The following is a 17,970-nucleotide window of genomic DNA, read 5'->3' as shown; positions in this document are numbered from 1 at the left end:
GTTTTACACTGGTTAATTGGGGGATTTTACCCACCTGTCATTTCTCTCTCTAAAAATGTGTTTGGGGGCATTGCTACCATCTTGAATCATATTTGATTGCTACATAAGCATCTGCAGTGTTCTGTTTGAATTGGATGGCGAGTCGCAGCTACTGTGTGCAGCTTTACCCAACCATGAAGCGTGTAGTTGTCTAAACTCTTTGACTTGTATGTTCAGGACATTCTTTGTTGCTTCTGCGCAGTCTTCACTCATATCTTGGATTTTATGCCGGTTTACTTGGAGAATAATAGTTTGTTTGCAGTTAGTCTAGGAGAAGGAGCATTTGCAGTATTATGCTTCTGGTTGCGTCCAGTCTGAAAAACAATATTTGACGCAGACTGAAGGCTAGGTCTTATTATTTGTGCAGAAGTTCTTGCCATCGTTCTCTTGGGATCCTTATAAGAATGGTTCTTTAACGCCTTTAAAATGGTGTCATACCACTCCTTGCTCTGGGTGGCATGCCTTTGTGGTATGTACCACTCCCCTCACGTTCTGGGAAGCAATTCTGGTAGCAGCCAACCCAAAAACAATAGGGGCAACCCACCACAATGTCTATTTATGTATGTTTGTTTTGGTGTGACTGTGTAACACTGAGTGTGTGTGTGAGCGCATGCATACATGTTTGTTGGGAATGTGAGGCCTGCATTACGGTTATTTGCAGTGACAATGCAAAAATATATATTGTGTGTGGGCTGTTATCAAAGTGCTTTAAAGAGGGTGTTTTGGTATTTGTCTGTGGAGCTTCATGAAAGTGGCTTACAGTACACTAGCAATAGGGCCATGTATTGGGAACACTAATACCATTTAAATATGAATGCTGGTATGAATTATGGGTGCAGTATCATAAATGTTGTAAAACAGTGGGAATGCTGGCTTATATTTGTGCTGCTCAACATGATCTTTCATGGCTTCTGCTTGCATATATTGAGGCAAAAGCATCATGAAATAAATGTACAGTACACGGGTAGTAATAGCATAACTCATGTATTGTGGGGGGCACATTGAAGCCATTTATAATATGAACACTGGCATCAATTGTAGGCTCAGCATCATGAGTGTAATGCATAGTGGCAATTCTGGCGTGTATTTCTGGCCCAATCTTAATGAAGTGATTTGCAGTTTGTAACCGGTTCATGGGTGTGACCCTGGCAGGGGGGTTGGGGAAGGTAATGGCGAAGGACACCAGAGGTGGTGTAGGGATTCAAAGGTGGGACCCCCATCCTACCCAGTCTGCATGCAGCTGTGCATACATATTGGTGCCTCTTTCCCAGACCTGGTGCCTCTGTCCTTGCCTAGATGATCTCATTTCTCTTTCAGGTGGTTTCCAGGGCATTAAAATTGCTAGCAGGCATCAGACCTCTCAGGGATGGATGATGGGTCTCAGGAAGCAGCACCGTCCATAAACAATTACCACCATGCTTATGGGCCAACAGACGAGACCTGCCCTGGAACAAGAGAAAACAGACTTGTTAGCCAAATGGGATGGGTTTCACCATTCAGGAACCGAATGAGAGAGTAAACGTCCACCCCACAAACCCTAGACTGGCTACAGGGGAGTAATAGGGCAGAGGCAGCGAAACTGGCAAGGGAATGCATAGGAAAAAGGAAGACCTGAAACACTTCCCAAACCATATTTGAACAGTAACTCAGCAAGGAAAGGAGAATACCAGAGAACATATGGCCACAGTAACCACATGGCTGGCTGCAGAAAAATGGAAAATAAAAAGTGAGCCTTTATGAAGACTTCTTAGGGAATCTTACCCAACCAAGGGTAGGATATGGGAGGAGTACCTTAGACCGAGATTGGCACTGGGAAGTAACGGATTTAGGTAGCAAGTAGGAGTAGAGAGAAGCTTCTGGCAGGATGAGGAGGGCTATAAAAAGCCAGCAGTCAGTCTGCAGGGTGAGGCGTTTGGGTGAGGTTAGAGGAAGACAGAAGGCGGAGAAAGTTGTGCAGCAAGTGGGAGGAAAACTGGCATATTTGGAGAGAGTGAAGGTTTAAGGTGTTTGGATTGAGAGGGTGGTACCAATTTGGCTTTGTGTTATTGAGCTTGAGGATAGTTTTGGAGTGAGAGCTGGAGGTGGGTTGAGAATGAGTGTTAGTGATGTTGGGAGACGCGAGATCTGGAGGGAAAGGGGTAAGACTAGGAGGAAGCTTGGGGTGCAGACAGCAGAAGGCGCATACAGCGAGAGATGGAGTAAATCGAGAAATGAGACGGACACGAATGAAGAATAGGTAGAGATGATCAACCGGAAGAAGGATGCCAGAACAATCTGAATACCCTGCTAGGTCACTTAGGAAGTACCTGAGGAAGTTGGCAAGAGAAGGCTATGGCCCATTGGCCTTACTAAAGTAGGGCCAGCCTAGACAGTAGGGGTCTCCTGACTTAAATGTATTTTTACTGCAAAAACACTCTTTGGAGTAGGTAGACTGGGCTAGGGAGCATTGAGCCCCATTCAAGGATGATGGAAAGGATACAGGAACGAGCCCTAGACTTGGAGCCACCTTTGCCTTTTTGTACTGTTTTCGAGTTGAAAACCTCTGTCTTGTTATGTGACTGTGAAACAAGAATTAAAAATAATAGGCATTCAGTTTTATGTTAAAGGGATTTAAAATGTGCAATTATTATTAAGACACCTTGCTGTATTTACATTTGGTTGATACAAAATGCATACAAATCTGGGGTGGCCCTTTCTGTTGCCTCCTGCAGTGGGCCCCCGATCATGCTGTGTTATGCCACTGTGCCAGGGTCAGAAGGCGAGGAAGAGACTCTGTGGCCCACTTACTGGTATTTTCCCCCCACCCCCCATATTCTGATAAGAGGTAGGAACCAGAAAGAAGGCTGGGCCTGCGAAGGTCCAAGGCCGGGGAGGGCAACCCTTGGTTAACAGGTGACAATAACATACTACTGGCAAGCCTGGCAAGGGAGATTACATTGTTGCTGGTAACCATGCTACCCTAAGGATTTGTTACTTATTATGTGGCCGCCAGATTTAGTCCACAACTACCATGATCCCTTGCTAGCTTAATGAGTGGTAAGTGATTAAGGGAGTTTTAGTCAAAAAAATCTAGAGGGCCAAATACTGAGTAATTATGCCTTAAGGTAAGTGGGTGAAAGAAGTTCAAACTTGTAGCTCTTGATGACACCCACTAGCCTTGTAAGGCAACCGAGGGTTCAGAGAATTACAGTTTTTGGATGAAGCGACAATCTGAGAGAAGTAACGCCTCATGCGTGTCGCCCTACCCTTACAACATTGTTATAGGTTAGGAGTTCTACACCAGGACATAAGGAGCGTGTGAGCAAGTACAGTCAAGTGTCACTGCAGTCTCACTGTCTGCAGTGCTGTGGTTGTAGCAAAAGACTGACACAAACATGGGTGACTCTTTGTAATCTATTGCTCATTTTACAGCTAAACCCACTTTTGAAAAGCACACAGCATGACGGAAAAACATAGGAAAAAAAGGTTGCAGTAACCTTTGTTCCAAGACAATGGCCAAAATAGGGTGTAGTTCCAACTGTTCGGCCCACAGATCACTTGGGTCACTTTCTATGGAGGGGACAGAGGCTGTCAAATTGCAAACTCAGCGGCAAATGGGAGCATAAGGCCCCAAAACTAAAAGCAGATTATTTTGGCCCTGGTGAGTCAGTGTAGATTATTCACCCTGATGTGGAAGGAATGATTGAAGAAACGGATGGCTTTAAACTCTCAGCTGTGGACAATAATTTGTTGCTGAACCTTTATTCTTTGCAGAACAAAATGAACAGTCCGAAGTTTGAAGCCACAATGCACACTGCAGTCCCTCAAATCTCAGTAAATGTGCCATTGTAGCACCACAGGTTCCTGGTGATAGACTATCTGTTTCCCTGGTTTTATATGTGGTAGATTCTTGTGCATATAACGAGAGAGAAAAATCTGTAAATTCTACAATTGTAGGATCTTCGATGGGCATGCTGCCGTTTGCCATAAATATTCTATTAAAATGATGTAACAAAATAAATGAAGAACTGTGTATACAAGGAGCCACATTAGCACATCTTGAGGAAAAACGCACAACTTTATTGGGAATGAAAACCATGCAAGACCTAATGTGATTGGTGGGCTGGCAGAGGAAAACAGGTTCCTTCACTCTGTTCTGCCCGATTGTTCGAAGGTAAGCAGGTTTTGAGAACCAGTTAGGCCGTACAGGTGGGAATGCTGTCTCTTGCCTGTGCTTGGGTTTCTATTTTCGGGTACTGTGCATTCTGCCTTGGTCTTACTCATCCTGATGCTGGACCCTGGATTGGTGGGTTGTTCATGATTTCCTCAGGGGTCCCCGTGGTAGAATATCTCTGCGGGTGGGCTTTAACTGTGTTTCTCAATTGGTTTATATTTGGGGCTTAATCCTGCTTTACATCTCTGCTGCTGGGGTTACTGGGTCTAGACTCCTCCACTGGATCTATTCTGGGTTTCACTGGTGCTGCCTGGGGAAGACTGCTTCTTCTGGGGTGCCTGTGGGTAGGAGCCAGAACATACCTGGCTTTTCATCATAACCACAGGTCAGCCTACATAGTTGCTTCCGTTGTTTCCTACGGGGCACTTTTTTCTACTCTGGAATCACTACAGGTAACACTGTGAAGAACAAGCTTTAACTGTGACATGTTTCCAGGGGCCCCAAGAGACCCGGGGAGTTGCCCATAAATGCCTGGATTTTGTGAGACTTCACCCTGATTTAGTGGGGATTTTTAAATATATGCATTACACTCCTGCCCATATTGTATCACTGAGTGTTGCTATTGCTACCCTCCTTGCAGTGTAATATGCCTTTTTTGTAACCCTATTTAGACACAGAGAAAAAGGGGGGGCATCCCAAGTGCAGCAATGGAGTGGGACATTAAACTAAACAATAACAATATGGCCCAAGCTGCTGTGGGTTTCATTTCAAATTATTTTTAAAAGAAAGATTTAGACCTAGTGTATCCTTACCGATATCACTTCAAAAATGATTCTGGCTATATCAAGTTCTGAAAGCATTCAAGAGAATCTTATAGTAGAAAATAATTTATTTTCATAGATATTGTGATCCAAAGCGCAATGTACAGGGAGAAATAATGATTAATCAAAAATAAAAATAAAAAAGGACAGAAGATTGAACAGGAATCACATCACTCAAACCAATTTATAGAACAATAACACAGTAAAACATTAGGTCAATAAGTCATACACAATCATTTACAGGCAAAAATAAAGAAGCGGTGTAATCACCTTGCCAAGGTGCGACAGAGGGAGCAACAACATAAATTGTTAAGGCACCTACTGAAGGTGCATCTTGTAGTCAGCCATTACTTTAATTTTTTGAAAAAAATGGCTGATAGATTTTAAACCGGTCTGCCTACGTGTAAGTGCCACTCATATATTTGTTTTCATAAGAATAATAAATAGTTTTGAATAGACATCTAAGACACGTTTCGACAATAGAGACACCTGCTTGGCAAAGAAAATCGAAAAATGCCTTCCTCAGGGCGAAAAAGACACTCCTCTGAGGGAGCAGACATAAAAAGGTAAAGTTAAAATGATGAAAGGAAAAAAGAAAAAATGTGCCTTTAGTTAATTAATTTAAGATTGCTTTCAGAGTATGTAAAGCCACATTAGCCTCTGTCAATTATTTAGACTGTAGTAATGCCTACCCAAAGTTTCGGGGGCAGAGCATGTAGAGAAATAAGCCGGGTTAGGCCTCAATTACACAGCACCGAAATGGAGGGGTGAGGCAGAAAAACACCTTCTGTGGACAGGAGGTAATGGAACCCTGTGTTATTCTAAGGTTGGTAGACGAAATCCTGAACCTGATGGTGAAGAAATGTATACATTGTGGTGAAATATGTTTAGAAGAAGTCTAAAGGCAAAGAAAATGCCATGGATTCAGAGAAAGATGAGTGAAAAGCCATATCCCCAATACCTTGTTGTGGTGTGCCAAAACATGCGATCCACCGGGTGGTGCTAATGGGGAGTTAGGCTCAGTCGAAGGTAAGTGGAAGCAGCGCCATTGAAATGGAATTGGTTTCGCGGGTAGCAATAACCTATAGAAGGAGGTGATAAAATGTAAAAAATAATAAATGTTGTGATTCTCTGTTACGGGTCGGCATTCCCTAACGTAAAACAGATATAAACCATGCAGTGTCAGTGACACAATCGTGGTTCCTTTTGTTAGCAACCACAGTTTGTTGGTTCGTACAATATCCGCCTACCTGGGTTGGCGTTCGACAGATCCAATTTAGTATGATCTGATAAAATGAAGAGCCGTGGTCTTTCACTTACCAATGATTTCAAATGTGGGTTGTGCTGGGAGACGGTGGGCAGAAAGCCTCATGTCTCTGTGATTGCTTGCACGAGGAAGAACAGAAAACGGTCGAAAATGCACCAAGAGTGATAAATATGTAGTTGAGGGGAAATGGACACTCCTAATAATGAATGCATGAAAAAGTTTGGATGGATGAGCGTACCTTAAATGTGGCTTGAAATATCACACCATATTCCGGCTACTAAGGTGCACTCCTGGGGTTGCCACTGGAAACCAAAGTGAAGCCAGCCACTAAAGAGGCTCAATAACGTGCTACCCACACCCTGATTTGATGTGGGCTGACGTGCCCCTTATAGATACACGTCCGGATTGGATGCGTGCAACCAAGCCTTCGGTGCTTGTTCACATGCTGATTGGACGAGGTCAGACGTACCTTTGGGACGTATGCGGCTTGATTGGATATGAACAGCCAATCCCTCGATCCATACGTGTGACTATGGACGCTGTACAGACGCACGACGGAGGTTGCTGCACACGAACTGTGTAGATGAGGAATGAGGGAGGCCTACGTGAGTGTCAAACAACTGCGTAGCAAGATGGATGCTGGATTAAGAGAAAGTCAACCACACCACCTACTTAATTGACACATCACGTGATGCGGTGCTCTGTCGTGACCATACAACTATCAGATTAAAAAAGGGTGTTTGCGGGAAAAATCACATTTTATTTACTTAATCAAAGTACACATACGTGACCAATCACTCGAGTCCAGTGGTACAAATTGTAAAGAAGGAACACGTATAAAACGTATAGTTTGTGTGTACAAAAATTAACTGTGCACACAAGTTTTTTAATGGAGTATAAATGAGAATGCTCACAAAAGAGGCCAAAGTTATGAAGGGAGCGGTGCGAACCAGAAAAGCTTACATGCTGTCAGTGGCGCCATCTCATTTTGAAAGCGAAAAACGTCAATCGTCCTCTAATAAATTTGGATTCTGTAGGGACATTTTTGGAAATGTTAAAGAAGTTGACACTGGGGACGTTAAGTGCATTGATGATCTTACTCGGAGACTGCAGTAGTCTAAGCATATGACACCATCTGCGTTGGATTTACTGAGAAACAGACAAGTGGTGTTGGAAATGAATTACCATGAGTATCAAAACTGTCCATGGGCCAAGCAGTCAAAGAGACTAAGCCTTAAGATAATGGGAAGAATTCTTCATTGAGGCCATTGATATGAGTAGATAATCGGTGAATCCATCTTGCCTCCTTCTGTGGAAGACAACGGGAGACATTTGTGGAACTTTTGACAACATCAGGAATCCACCAATGGATGTCATTGGGGGTATGGTGTAGTTCCATGTGGGTGCAGATTCCGTTTTGTACCTGATTCTTGAGTGGTGCTCTGAGATTTTAATGTGGACTGGACGAGTGGTTTGTCCAGCATACCGAAGCCCACAAGGGCATTCGATATTGTAATCCACCTGTTTAGTTTTACAATTGGTGAGAGAGGAGAGTGTCCATGTTTTAGCTCCAATTTTAAAATCCTTCAATTATTAGGTGAACTGACATACCGAATAAGATTTGCACGGAAAATGGCCCACTGTGGTCCTTAAATCCCAAAGGCCCATTCGGGGTGCGTCTTTCTTGAAATTAGAGTGTACCAATTTATCCCAAATATTTTGGCCCTTTTTAAGGCAAACCTCGGCAGTGGGGTATCTGGAAGACTTAATTTTACAATGGGTCAGAATTTCGAGATAAGTTTCTTAATCTGAAAAGTTTGTGGTCCATGAGTGATGACACAAGTCATTTTTTCTTTTTCAGTTTCTAAAGATAAATTAGGCACAGTATCGGGGGATAATAATATATCCCTGTCTGTGAACCGTGCTCTTTTCATTGCCTTATTGATGAGTTTTTTAGGGTATCCTCTCTCAATCGAGCCCCGAGACTGTCCGATTGGTCATAAAAATCGTTTAGAGAAGTGCAGTTTCTCCTAATGCAGAGAAACTGCCCATATGGCAAATTGTCAAAAAAAGATGTGGTGGGTGATTACTCGAATAGTGCAGCAAATTGTTTCGTGCACTGGTCTTGCGGTACAAGGAACATTTGTGTTTACCTGATTCATCTTTGATTATGAGGTCTAGAAAGGCAATCTTTCATATTGAATTCGATTGCAAACTGGATATTCGTGTCAATATTGTTTAACCACGTCTCCAGATCCGACTCTGATCCATCCCAAATAAAGATGATATTGTCTTTATAACGCTTCCATTTTGTTATACAGTTTCGATAGGGGTTTCTGTTAGAGAAAATGTTCTGTGATTCAAAGTTGGACATGAAAAGGATCGCTAAACTAGGGCAAAGGCTGCACCCATCGTGGTTCCTTTGGTCTGTAGGTAGAATTGACCGTTAAATTCAAAGTAATTTTTATTCAGTGCCAGAGTCATGAGTTCTAGAATAAAGTTGTGTGAAACTCGTTCCTGTGAGTCAAATTCCGTGAGTAGATCTCGCATGCAGTTAATTACTTTGTCTTGGGCTGTACTAGTATACAAGGACTTAATGTCCATTGTAACTAGTCTTTGAGAGGTTTGGTCAAATATGTGATTCTCAAAAGTCTTAATTGTATGGGTTGTGTCCCTGAGGTATGTTTCTGTGCGTGTACTTAAAGGTTTCAAAAAGATGTCTATAAATTTGCACAAGGGCTCAAGTATGGAGCCACAGCCCGAAACTATAGGTCTTCCTGGTGGTCTTTCCGCATTTTTGTGCATTTTAGGGAGTGCATACATTGCAGGTATGCGTCCTTGGTTTGTGGTGAGGAACTTGGATTCTTTGTCCGTAATCCATTCACAGTAATGGGTGTACTGTACAATGCTTTCTATTTCAAGTCTGATATCATTTGTAGGGTCCTTCCTTAGTCTTTTCTAGCTGTCTTGGTCGGTGTCTAGCCAAATGGTCGACAGCCAAATGGTCGACACAATTTGGTCGACGGGACAAATGATTGAATTTTTATTTTATTTATATATATATTTTTTAGGGTTTTTTTAGGTTTTAATTTAGGGAAAAGGGTTTTTAGCAAAAAAAAAGGGAGTCCGGGGGGGGCCCAAATAAAATGTGAAAAAACATGTTTTTGACCTGTCGACCATTTGTCCTGTCAACCATTTTGTTTCGACCAAATGACCTATAACCGTCATGGTCTTGTAATGGTTCATTCATCATATCTACATATTGGACATTATAACTATACCCCACCCTTATCGGCTGGCTTTATTACAATGGATGCATTTTTAGATAGTTCAATCAGAGCTTTATGTTCCTTTATGTTTCTAACCCTACCCTGTGCCTTTCGGCAGATAGCTCATACAGCTAGCGTGTTCTGCGGTGCCTCTGCTGCAAAGTGCTAGTAAAAAGGCAGAACTGAGGTCATTGGGCAGGGTGGCTCCATATATACTATCCCTGATGCTGCGTGGGACATGCTGCAACACTGAGCGGAGTTAACGCAAAGCTGTGCTGCACGATAAGGAATCTGAGGAAGCAACAAAATGAGGAAGAGCTTGCTTTTGTAAAGGCACCCTATCCCAGGAAAACTCTCCGTCATCTGCGTTGCTTCCTAAATTAGACATTTATGTTTGAAATGACACCCTTTCTTCACTACCAACTACTAGAAGTACAATTAATAATAATAGATGTATAAATTGGCACCTTAACGCAAATCTTTCCTTGATCGGTCATTGAAACAAATACGGAAAACTCAGTGATCCGGGCAAAACCTTCAGAAGATGGACTTGAGTCCACCATTAATGACAAGCACATAAATTATCATAATCTGAAATCTAGAGATATAATAAAGGAATTGAGTCCCACATTGACCAAGTACTGTAAAGGCAGTAACTTATTTGCCACAAATACAGTACACAATAGTGTGATCATCTCAACAAACTATAGAAGCACAACATGAAGAAATAATTTAAAACTGCAAAAAATGGCATTTATGAAAAAGTACAAAACAGACTACTGATATTGAGTTACAAGCACTCTAGGTTTAATTATTATATAGATTGATCTCAAATTGTTTGTCCCGGTCAGGGATCATCTAAAGTAGAGTACTAAACAGCTAAAAGGATTTTCTGTGCGATGAGACCAGTTCTGATTCAGCATTTTTATAATGTCAGCCACGACATGTACACATTTTGATCCTTTTGGCTCGTCCTGTGGTGGTTTCGGGTCTGTTAACGTTCAGTGTGAAGGTTCCTTCTATGTTGCAACAACAAAAACACTGCCTCACTTGATGCATTTCAAATTAATAAATGCATATTTAATCAAAAAACACAATAAACTATTATTGAAAATTGCAAAAAGATAGGTGGTCACATTGCACAGCAAGACGTTTTAGCTGTTTTAATACTATACCTAAAAAGACTATTGAATGCATATCCAATGCCCACCCCGGGAGTTGCCTTATTCTACACATCCGTCACTAAGAGAGAATGACGATCACTACATTTTCCATCAAATATTCCTAAAGAGTGAAATACATTTATCCCATATTGGTGAAAACTTCTATCTTCAGATCAAAACACCTGGAAATATATGCTGAGCAGTGTCAGTCTGACTATGGCTGAAATAAAAAGACCAAAGAAACCATAGGCATCACCATAGCCATAAAAACCTATAAGAAAAAAACATGACATTGAATTATGAACTAGGAAGATGAAAATAGGAAGAGGTGTATGTGAGTCACTGTTTTGGAAGATTTAATCACTCTGGATGATCTTTAGAACACTATGTAGACTTCGACGAGGAAAGTAGTTCTTTATCTGACTTGAAATAACACACTCCAAGTTGCAGACATTACACAAGTTGTGATCAACAAACAAATGACCAATGTATGTACCACTTGAGAATGAAAGAACACCTGCATGGAATCCTTATTTCTCTGAAGTATGGTGGTGGTAAGAAAAGACGACTAAGACTAGCAGTCTTAATCCAAGTGCAAATTAAAGCTATATGTGGATGTAATGTGAGCAAGGGGGTGAGATTGCAAGTGGATTATCTTAGATTATCATTTCTAAGCTGTAGAACACACATTTTGTATCTAAATAAGTGTAAAGAAAAGTTTGACGCAGTATTAGTCAATTTTTGCTATTTATAGCATGATTTTTAAATACATATTGTTTACCATATTATGTTTCTACATCGAAAGTTGTACAATATTAACATAACATGTTTGTATATGATTTAATCTTTGAGTGTACTTAGTGTTATTGTATCTCAGTGTATTATAGATATTGGATTTGCACCTGATGAAGGGAGTGTTTTCCTGAAACGCGTTGTGCAGCCTTAATTTGAATATAATGGAAGACTTGAAAATTCAACCTTCACACTATCCTCATTATTTATATTTTTTCCAAGAATCTCGTCACGTATTACGTGTTTGAATGTATGAATCTAAATGTATTTGAACTACTTTCGGCTGATCTCTTCAGCAAAAAGGTGTGCAGGGGACGGGAGAGCCCGATATTACGGACACCATCTGTTCTTTCATTGTCCTTCAACCTTGTGTCAAGGTTGAATTATCTCCTCTGCACCCAAGTGTATATAAACTTATTGTTTACATCTATTAACTTCTGTTACTTGTTGATGTGCATCAATACCTTTTCTTTATATTAGGCAAACCATTCAGACAGCCTTAACCAGCATACACCATTACCACTGACTCATCCCTCCAGGGGTGGGGAGCCACTTTGAACGAGCACAGTGTCCATGGCCTTTGCTCAAGACAAGACCAGGACAGGCACATAAATTGGCTATAAATGATGGCTATATGGCTAGCCCTGAAAGCTTTTCTCTCGGTAATGAACAACAGCCAGGTCTGCATTCAGACGGCCAGCTCCACCTGCATGTATTACCTCAACAAACAGGGGTGCCAGATCACCTCTTCTGTGCAGGCTAACAATAGACATGGGAATGATCCCTAGCAAACGACATATCGCTCTTGGCCATTGACCTACCAGGTTAGTCCAACCTAGAAGCACACAGGCTCATCAGGCTGGGGATCTAAAATTACAAATGGCAACTGAACGAGAGGGCCCTGAGGTGGTCCTGCTCGCCACCCTGACCAACAAGAGGTGTTGTCAGTTTGCGTCCTGGATCGATCAAGGCACAACTTCCCTGAGGGATGCATTGCGGACTCAGTGGGATGGCATGTGGGCATATGCATTCCCACCCACTCCACTTATACACAGGTCATCTGCAAGGTCACGAAGACAGGGCATCTACGTCTCGTTCTGATAGCCCCCAGTGGCCAGCCAGACCATGGTCCTCAGAAATGTTATGACTGTCCAATAAACCACCAGTTACCTTCCCAGTGGGTCCAGATCCACTACTATCCCAAAAGGGGGCCGGGGTGGGGGGTTTTGTGGCGGTAGTCCACCCCTTCCTGGAGAAGTTAGTCCTAGCAGCCTGGTTCCTGAGCATGTAATCCTTCAGCACCTGCATTTGTCAGAGGACAATTTGGACATCATCCAAGGGGCAAGAAGTGAATCCACTAGGAGCCAATCCAAAAGCAAATGGACCAGGTTCTGCAATTGGGCCAAGGATACGGGCATAGACCATGTGATGTCCTTCTCTGCACATCTAGCGCGCTCCGAGGTGCAAGTGGACACATGCCTCACCCACCTGGCAGCCATAGGTGCATATAGGAACTCTGGCGACAGTCTTTTCTCCACCTCCAACCCAGCGCTAAAGAGGCATCTTGCAGGACTAACCAGATTGTACCCTGCTTGTAAAATTTCTACATACAGTCTGGGATCTGAATGTGGTCTGGCAGCCTTCGCACATAGACCTTTTGAGCCCATGGCTTCGATGGACTTCAGATTGGTTACTATTAAGTTTGCTCCCCCGGCTGGGTCTTATCTCCGCTCGCAGGATTAGTGAAATTCAGGCACTCGCGGCTTCTCAACGATATACAATTTTTCATCGGAACAAGGTTGTGCTACCAAAGGTAGTGTCGTCATTTCACCTCAATCAAATAGTCCTTCCGACTTTCTTCCCAAATCCGCGGGACGATGGAGAAAAGGTCCTGCACTGTCTCGACTTCAGGAGAGTGCTCAAATTTTATCTTGACAGGACTAAAGGCTTATGCAGATCGGATGCTTTGTTTATCACATTTTCGAGGATCAAAACCAGGGAGTCGAGCCTCAATAGCAAAGTGGATGGTTCTGGCCATCAAGGAAACTTGCGAGGGGCAGCTCATGAAGTTGCCAGCAAACATGCACGTTCATGCAGTGAGAGCCAAGGCTACTGCAGTTGCATTCCAAAGGCACTTACCATGGCAAACTATCAGCAGGGCGGCCACATGGTCCTCCCAATCGGCCTTCTGCAAGCACTATTGTTTAGATGCCAGTGCCAGGTCAGATGCTGCATTTGGCCAAGCAGTCCTTAAAAACCTGTTTTCATAAGAGTTGCAGTCTCTCCACCCTGGGGCTTCAATCACTGGTAATCGCCCATACAGTATGGAGGAAAGGGGATGGGATGTAGGAGTAATTATAAGTTACTCACCTTAGTGACTAACGTACTCCTAGTCCATAGTTCCCTTTCCTGCATATGTCCCACCTTGCCCCACTTTTAAAAAAAACAAGCGTTATTAGGCAAACAATGTGGCCAACTCATCAAAGGGGACTGGGGTGTGGCACCTATGTGCAGAGTCAAGGGAGCCCTGCTCCCAGGGCAGCGCCCCTGCGCGCAACTAAATTTAAAGGGGAAGATAATTTTTCTGGTGAAAAAGGTTTTGTTCCCGTCTCTAGCATGGAACGCCCATAAAGTATGGAGGAAAGGGCACTATGGACTAGGCGTAAGGTAGTTGCTACTGTGAGCAACTTATAATTTTTCTGTGCTTTCAAATCATATAATTAAGTATTGAATATACTTGTAATTGAGATATACTTTAAAGAAAACGTAGAGACAATTGTTTTTGTTAAGTCTTTAATCAAGTATTACATGTATTTTGTAATTAGGACCTCGGGATGGATTACTATTTAATAGGAGAATCGTTTGAAACCTCTGTTCCTTGGGACAGGTAAGATGTTTTTACTTTGGTGTTCGATTGCCTGATTCCTGTATGTGAACTGCTCTTTTGTACTAGATTTCTACAAAATAACATTATTACAAGAACATTGGAAAGTACTTCAAATTTTCAGTATTTCACACACTAAGGAATACTTAAGACAATTTATAATGAATACGCCTCATGTGCATTATGTACTCCTAAGTTCTGCATTTTGAAGTAAAGTATTCACTCTGGGGGTATGGTGAGAGTAATTGAATGACAAAACAGTTTGATTTTCAGTTTTTTCTTATGCAGAGGTGTTTTTACAATTTTATCATATCAAAAATAGACTTTTGTCTAGCTTTTTTCTTTTTTGCAGATCCCTAACTTGGAGTATTCCCTAGTTACACCTCCATGTTCTTAGCCGATTTAAATCACCAAAGATACCCAGGCCTTTCGATAGGGGGTGAGGTGGGCGGTCCCCTGGGTGCCATTCTTGGGTGGGGTAGATGCCTCCCTGCGCCACTGTATAATTGGCCCAGAGTCTGTATGGGGAAGATCTCTGGGCACCCTTCCTTGGGTTGAAGGGAGGGGGTGGGAAATTACCCACCCACAGTCCTTCTATACCCTCACATACCCCCTCTCCCTTTTTTGTTTCCACTTTTTCCACTTCTTGACTTGCTTGATATATTTTCTGCGGGTGTGATGTCATCACGCCTGGTGCCTATCACTTTCTCCTCCTCTCTGTGACGCTCACGTCCTGCCCCTTATATATGCTCTGCTGCGGCACTGACTTCAGTGTCTTCTCAACCATTTGTGTGAGTGGACACTCTAATGCCACGCTCCATGCTTCGCTCAGAGGTAAGATAGTAGACATTCTTTTGGACTATCCTATTTAAGCCTATGCTGGGGTCACAATCTACAGGTCAGCGACCTACTTTGAATCCTTTGCACATACATTTTGCAGCTTGGCAACTGACAATCTTGATAGATATTCCATCTAGTACGTTACTACTAGGCTCAGGTATGCCACCTGCTTTGAACACTTTTCACTCTTTTTGGTACTTTTCCTGCTTTTTTAATCTGCACGCCTCATTTTCTTTTTCTTTGTTTTTATTTTAACTCTGGATCGTTAACATTGGTTAGCGGTTGTTCTTGCCTATTAATACAGGCCAGGTACTATGGTATATCCCACACACTTAAGTTTCTTTTTTTCCATAATTTGTCTGCACATTCTTGTCTGTCACATTATTTTTAATTGTTTCCTTTTGTTATGCGGATTTTACCCTGAAGGACCATCAGTGGTCTGCAATGAAGTGGTCATTGTTGTCTGCCTGTATACACAATTAATACATCATACCGCGATTTCTACATGAAGTACAGAGAATTATTTGCACAGATAGACTTTAAGTGTGTATACCATTGCTTTACATTTATTGAATAATCACTGCATCTCTAGATGCTAACTAGTGTGCAGCCTTCACCAAGTGTGTGTTTCCCGGTCCCTCTCCGAACATACCCTTCTTTGGGCCTCATCACAGCTACTCTGCATGGGACAGTCCTGATGACCTTGATCCTTCCTAGCCCTCAATAGGTACATGCACAACTGTCAGGGGACCGCTCCGGCGGACTCCCTCACCAGCTGAGAGTCTGAAGCTCTCTAGGCAGACCAAAAGTCAGATGAAGAAAAAAAAATGCCTTGCTTTTAGCTGAAGTCTATTTCATGTATAAATTAGCACTGCTTGTCCTGACTGTTACAGTCCAACCGGTGTCAAAGTAATTTTCAAACCCTAGTGAGGTGCTATATGAGCACCAGTGACTCACTTGATAGAATGTTACAAGTTCCCAACTTTCTGACTGCATGGTTCTCTGTTGTATCAGAGTAGTCCCTCCAAATGCCCAGCGAGCTGCACTACAGAACCATGCTTTAAACATTGTGACATATTTGCAGCTTGAGTGTGACCACAAACATAGGAATGTGTCTCCTAGCAGAGCATTCCCTCTGCCGAGATCCAATGCTGCAAAGTCACTGCAGCATGGCTAGCATTCTCTGAACATTCAGAGGGTTTAAACAGCTTACCACGTGTTTGAGTTCTGCACAGGCAGCAAGGGAGAGTGGTAGGAAAGAATGTGACAACAGATATGGAAGAGGCCATGTGAAAGCTTGTTTCGACCCGTAAGTCGTTTGGCGGGGGGGGGATGATGATATATGATATGATTGGTATGATTGGTTATTTATGACGTGCTTAATACCCAAAGGTTTCTAAGCGCGGACCCGGGGATCGAACCTGTGTTGCTCTGTGTCGTCTTGCTTCCAAGGCGAGCATGTTTCGCGGAGCCATCCTTCCGAGAGGATAGCTCCTCTCTGGAGCAACCAGGAGCAGCAACCATTCCCAATCCTGTCAAATTTCAGGACATAGCTGGAGACTCTCGTCAAAAGCCCAACCCAAGGGGATGCGGGAGAACACTATTAAACCCAGAGACCCCAATTAGCCAGTGTGGGTTGCATGAGCAGAAGGCTAGAGTTTGGCAATGGCTGAAGATTGGAGAGAGTTGCAGAAAGTAGATCCTGGAAAAACGAAGGTCAGAGGGTTGGCAGAATCCGAGAACAGGAGGAGGTGGAGAGAGCTGAAAAAAACTGAAGGAGGAGATGAGACCCAGGGAGCAGGAGAGGGTGATCGCTTCTGGAGTTGAAGGTAGTGTAGCTGATTTGGGGCTTTCAAGTGGAGGTGGTACAGAACAGGTGGTGGTGCTCACATCATGAAGTGAAGGTGTTGCACGGTCATCTTTATCTCCGTCTATGCCGGAGCATCTGTGCTTCTTGTCACCATCATTGCACGAGGTCGGATCCTCATTCTTTGTCTAGAGTATTTAGGCCCGGAACATTGGCGGGGATTCCTGTCTCGATTTATCTTGTGTGTTCTTTTCTACTCCACATTTATCAAAGACTGATGAGCAATTTTAAAGGACTGGACTCTAGAAATGCCCCAAGTATCTGTCTCAAGGGCTAAAGTGCATCTATTGAACAACCAATGTTTGTTGGATTTAGGGGAGCCCAGAAAACTCAAGTTTTAGCCCATTTCTTCTTTCTCTTCTCCTTTCAAGGCGAGCTGGAAGGGGAAAGTATGTCAGAAAACTCAAAAGGAACAGCGATACGAGCAGCGCCCCTCCCGGCCCTGCATCTTGAAATCAAGTCCACTCTGGATGATTTTAGGGATCTGGCCCGGTGGGAAGTGCCTTCCTGGATAGACCAGTGATGGAGAGGCTGACGGGCCCGGTTGAACGCTGGCACATCTGAAAACAGGGACTGGGCACACACATATGCCCTATTTAAAGAGAACGGATAGCTTGCTTGCACATACTGATGAGGACATTAAAGGGGTCTTTTTTATGACTTTTACAACACACTATAACAGCCCAACGGGAGTGCCACCCATAGCGAGATGACACAGTGCTTAGACAGGATAACGACTACCCTACTTTCTGGGAGGGTGCAGGATGTATTGGAAACGCCGAAGGCGGTCGAGGAGTTTTGTGCAGCAATACTTGACTTACCCAATGGGAAGGCCCCGGGCTCTTATGGGTTAGGGCTGGAGTTCTATAGAGAAT

The 17,970-nt window shown here is 43.0% G+C and overlaps 1 protein-coding gene across 1 annotated transcript in view; it reads left to right on the top strand.

Annotated features, from left to right (window-relative positions):
* Positions 1 to 17,970, top strand: part of AGPS (alkylglycerone phosphate synthase) — a 1,795,747-nt gene that overhangs the window by 1,269,077 nt on the left and 508,700 nt on the right. Inside the window, exon 16 of the mRNA XM_069616114.1 lies at positions 14,330 to 14,391. Coding sequence (XP_069472215.1) covers positions 14,330 to 14,391 — 62 coding nt within the window. The remainder of the gene's footprint in view (positions 1 to 14,329; positions 14,392 to 17,970) is intronic.

Source organism: Ambystoma mexicanum, chromosome 9 (assembly GCF_040938575.1).
Source record: "Ambystoma mexicanum isolate Mex_15411 chromosome 9, UKY_AmexF1_1, whole genome shotgun sequence".
Lineage (NCBI taxonomy): Eukaryota > Metazoa > Chordata > Amphibia > Caudata > Ambystomatidae > Ambystoma > Ambystoma mexicanum.
The sequence above is the reverse complement of the archived record's forward strand: the minus strand, read 5'-3'. Positions and strand labels throughout refer to the sequence as shown.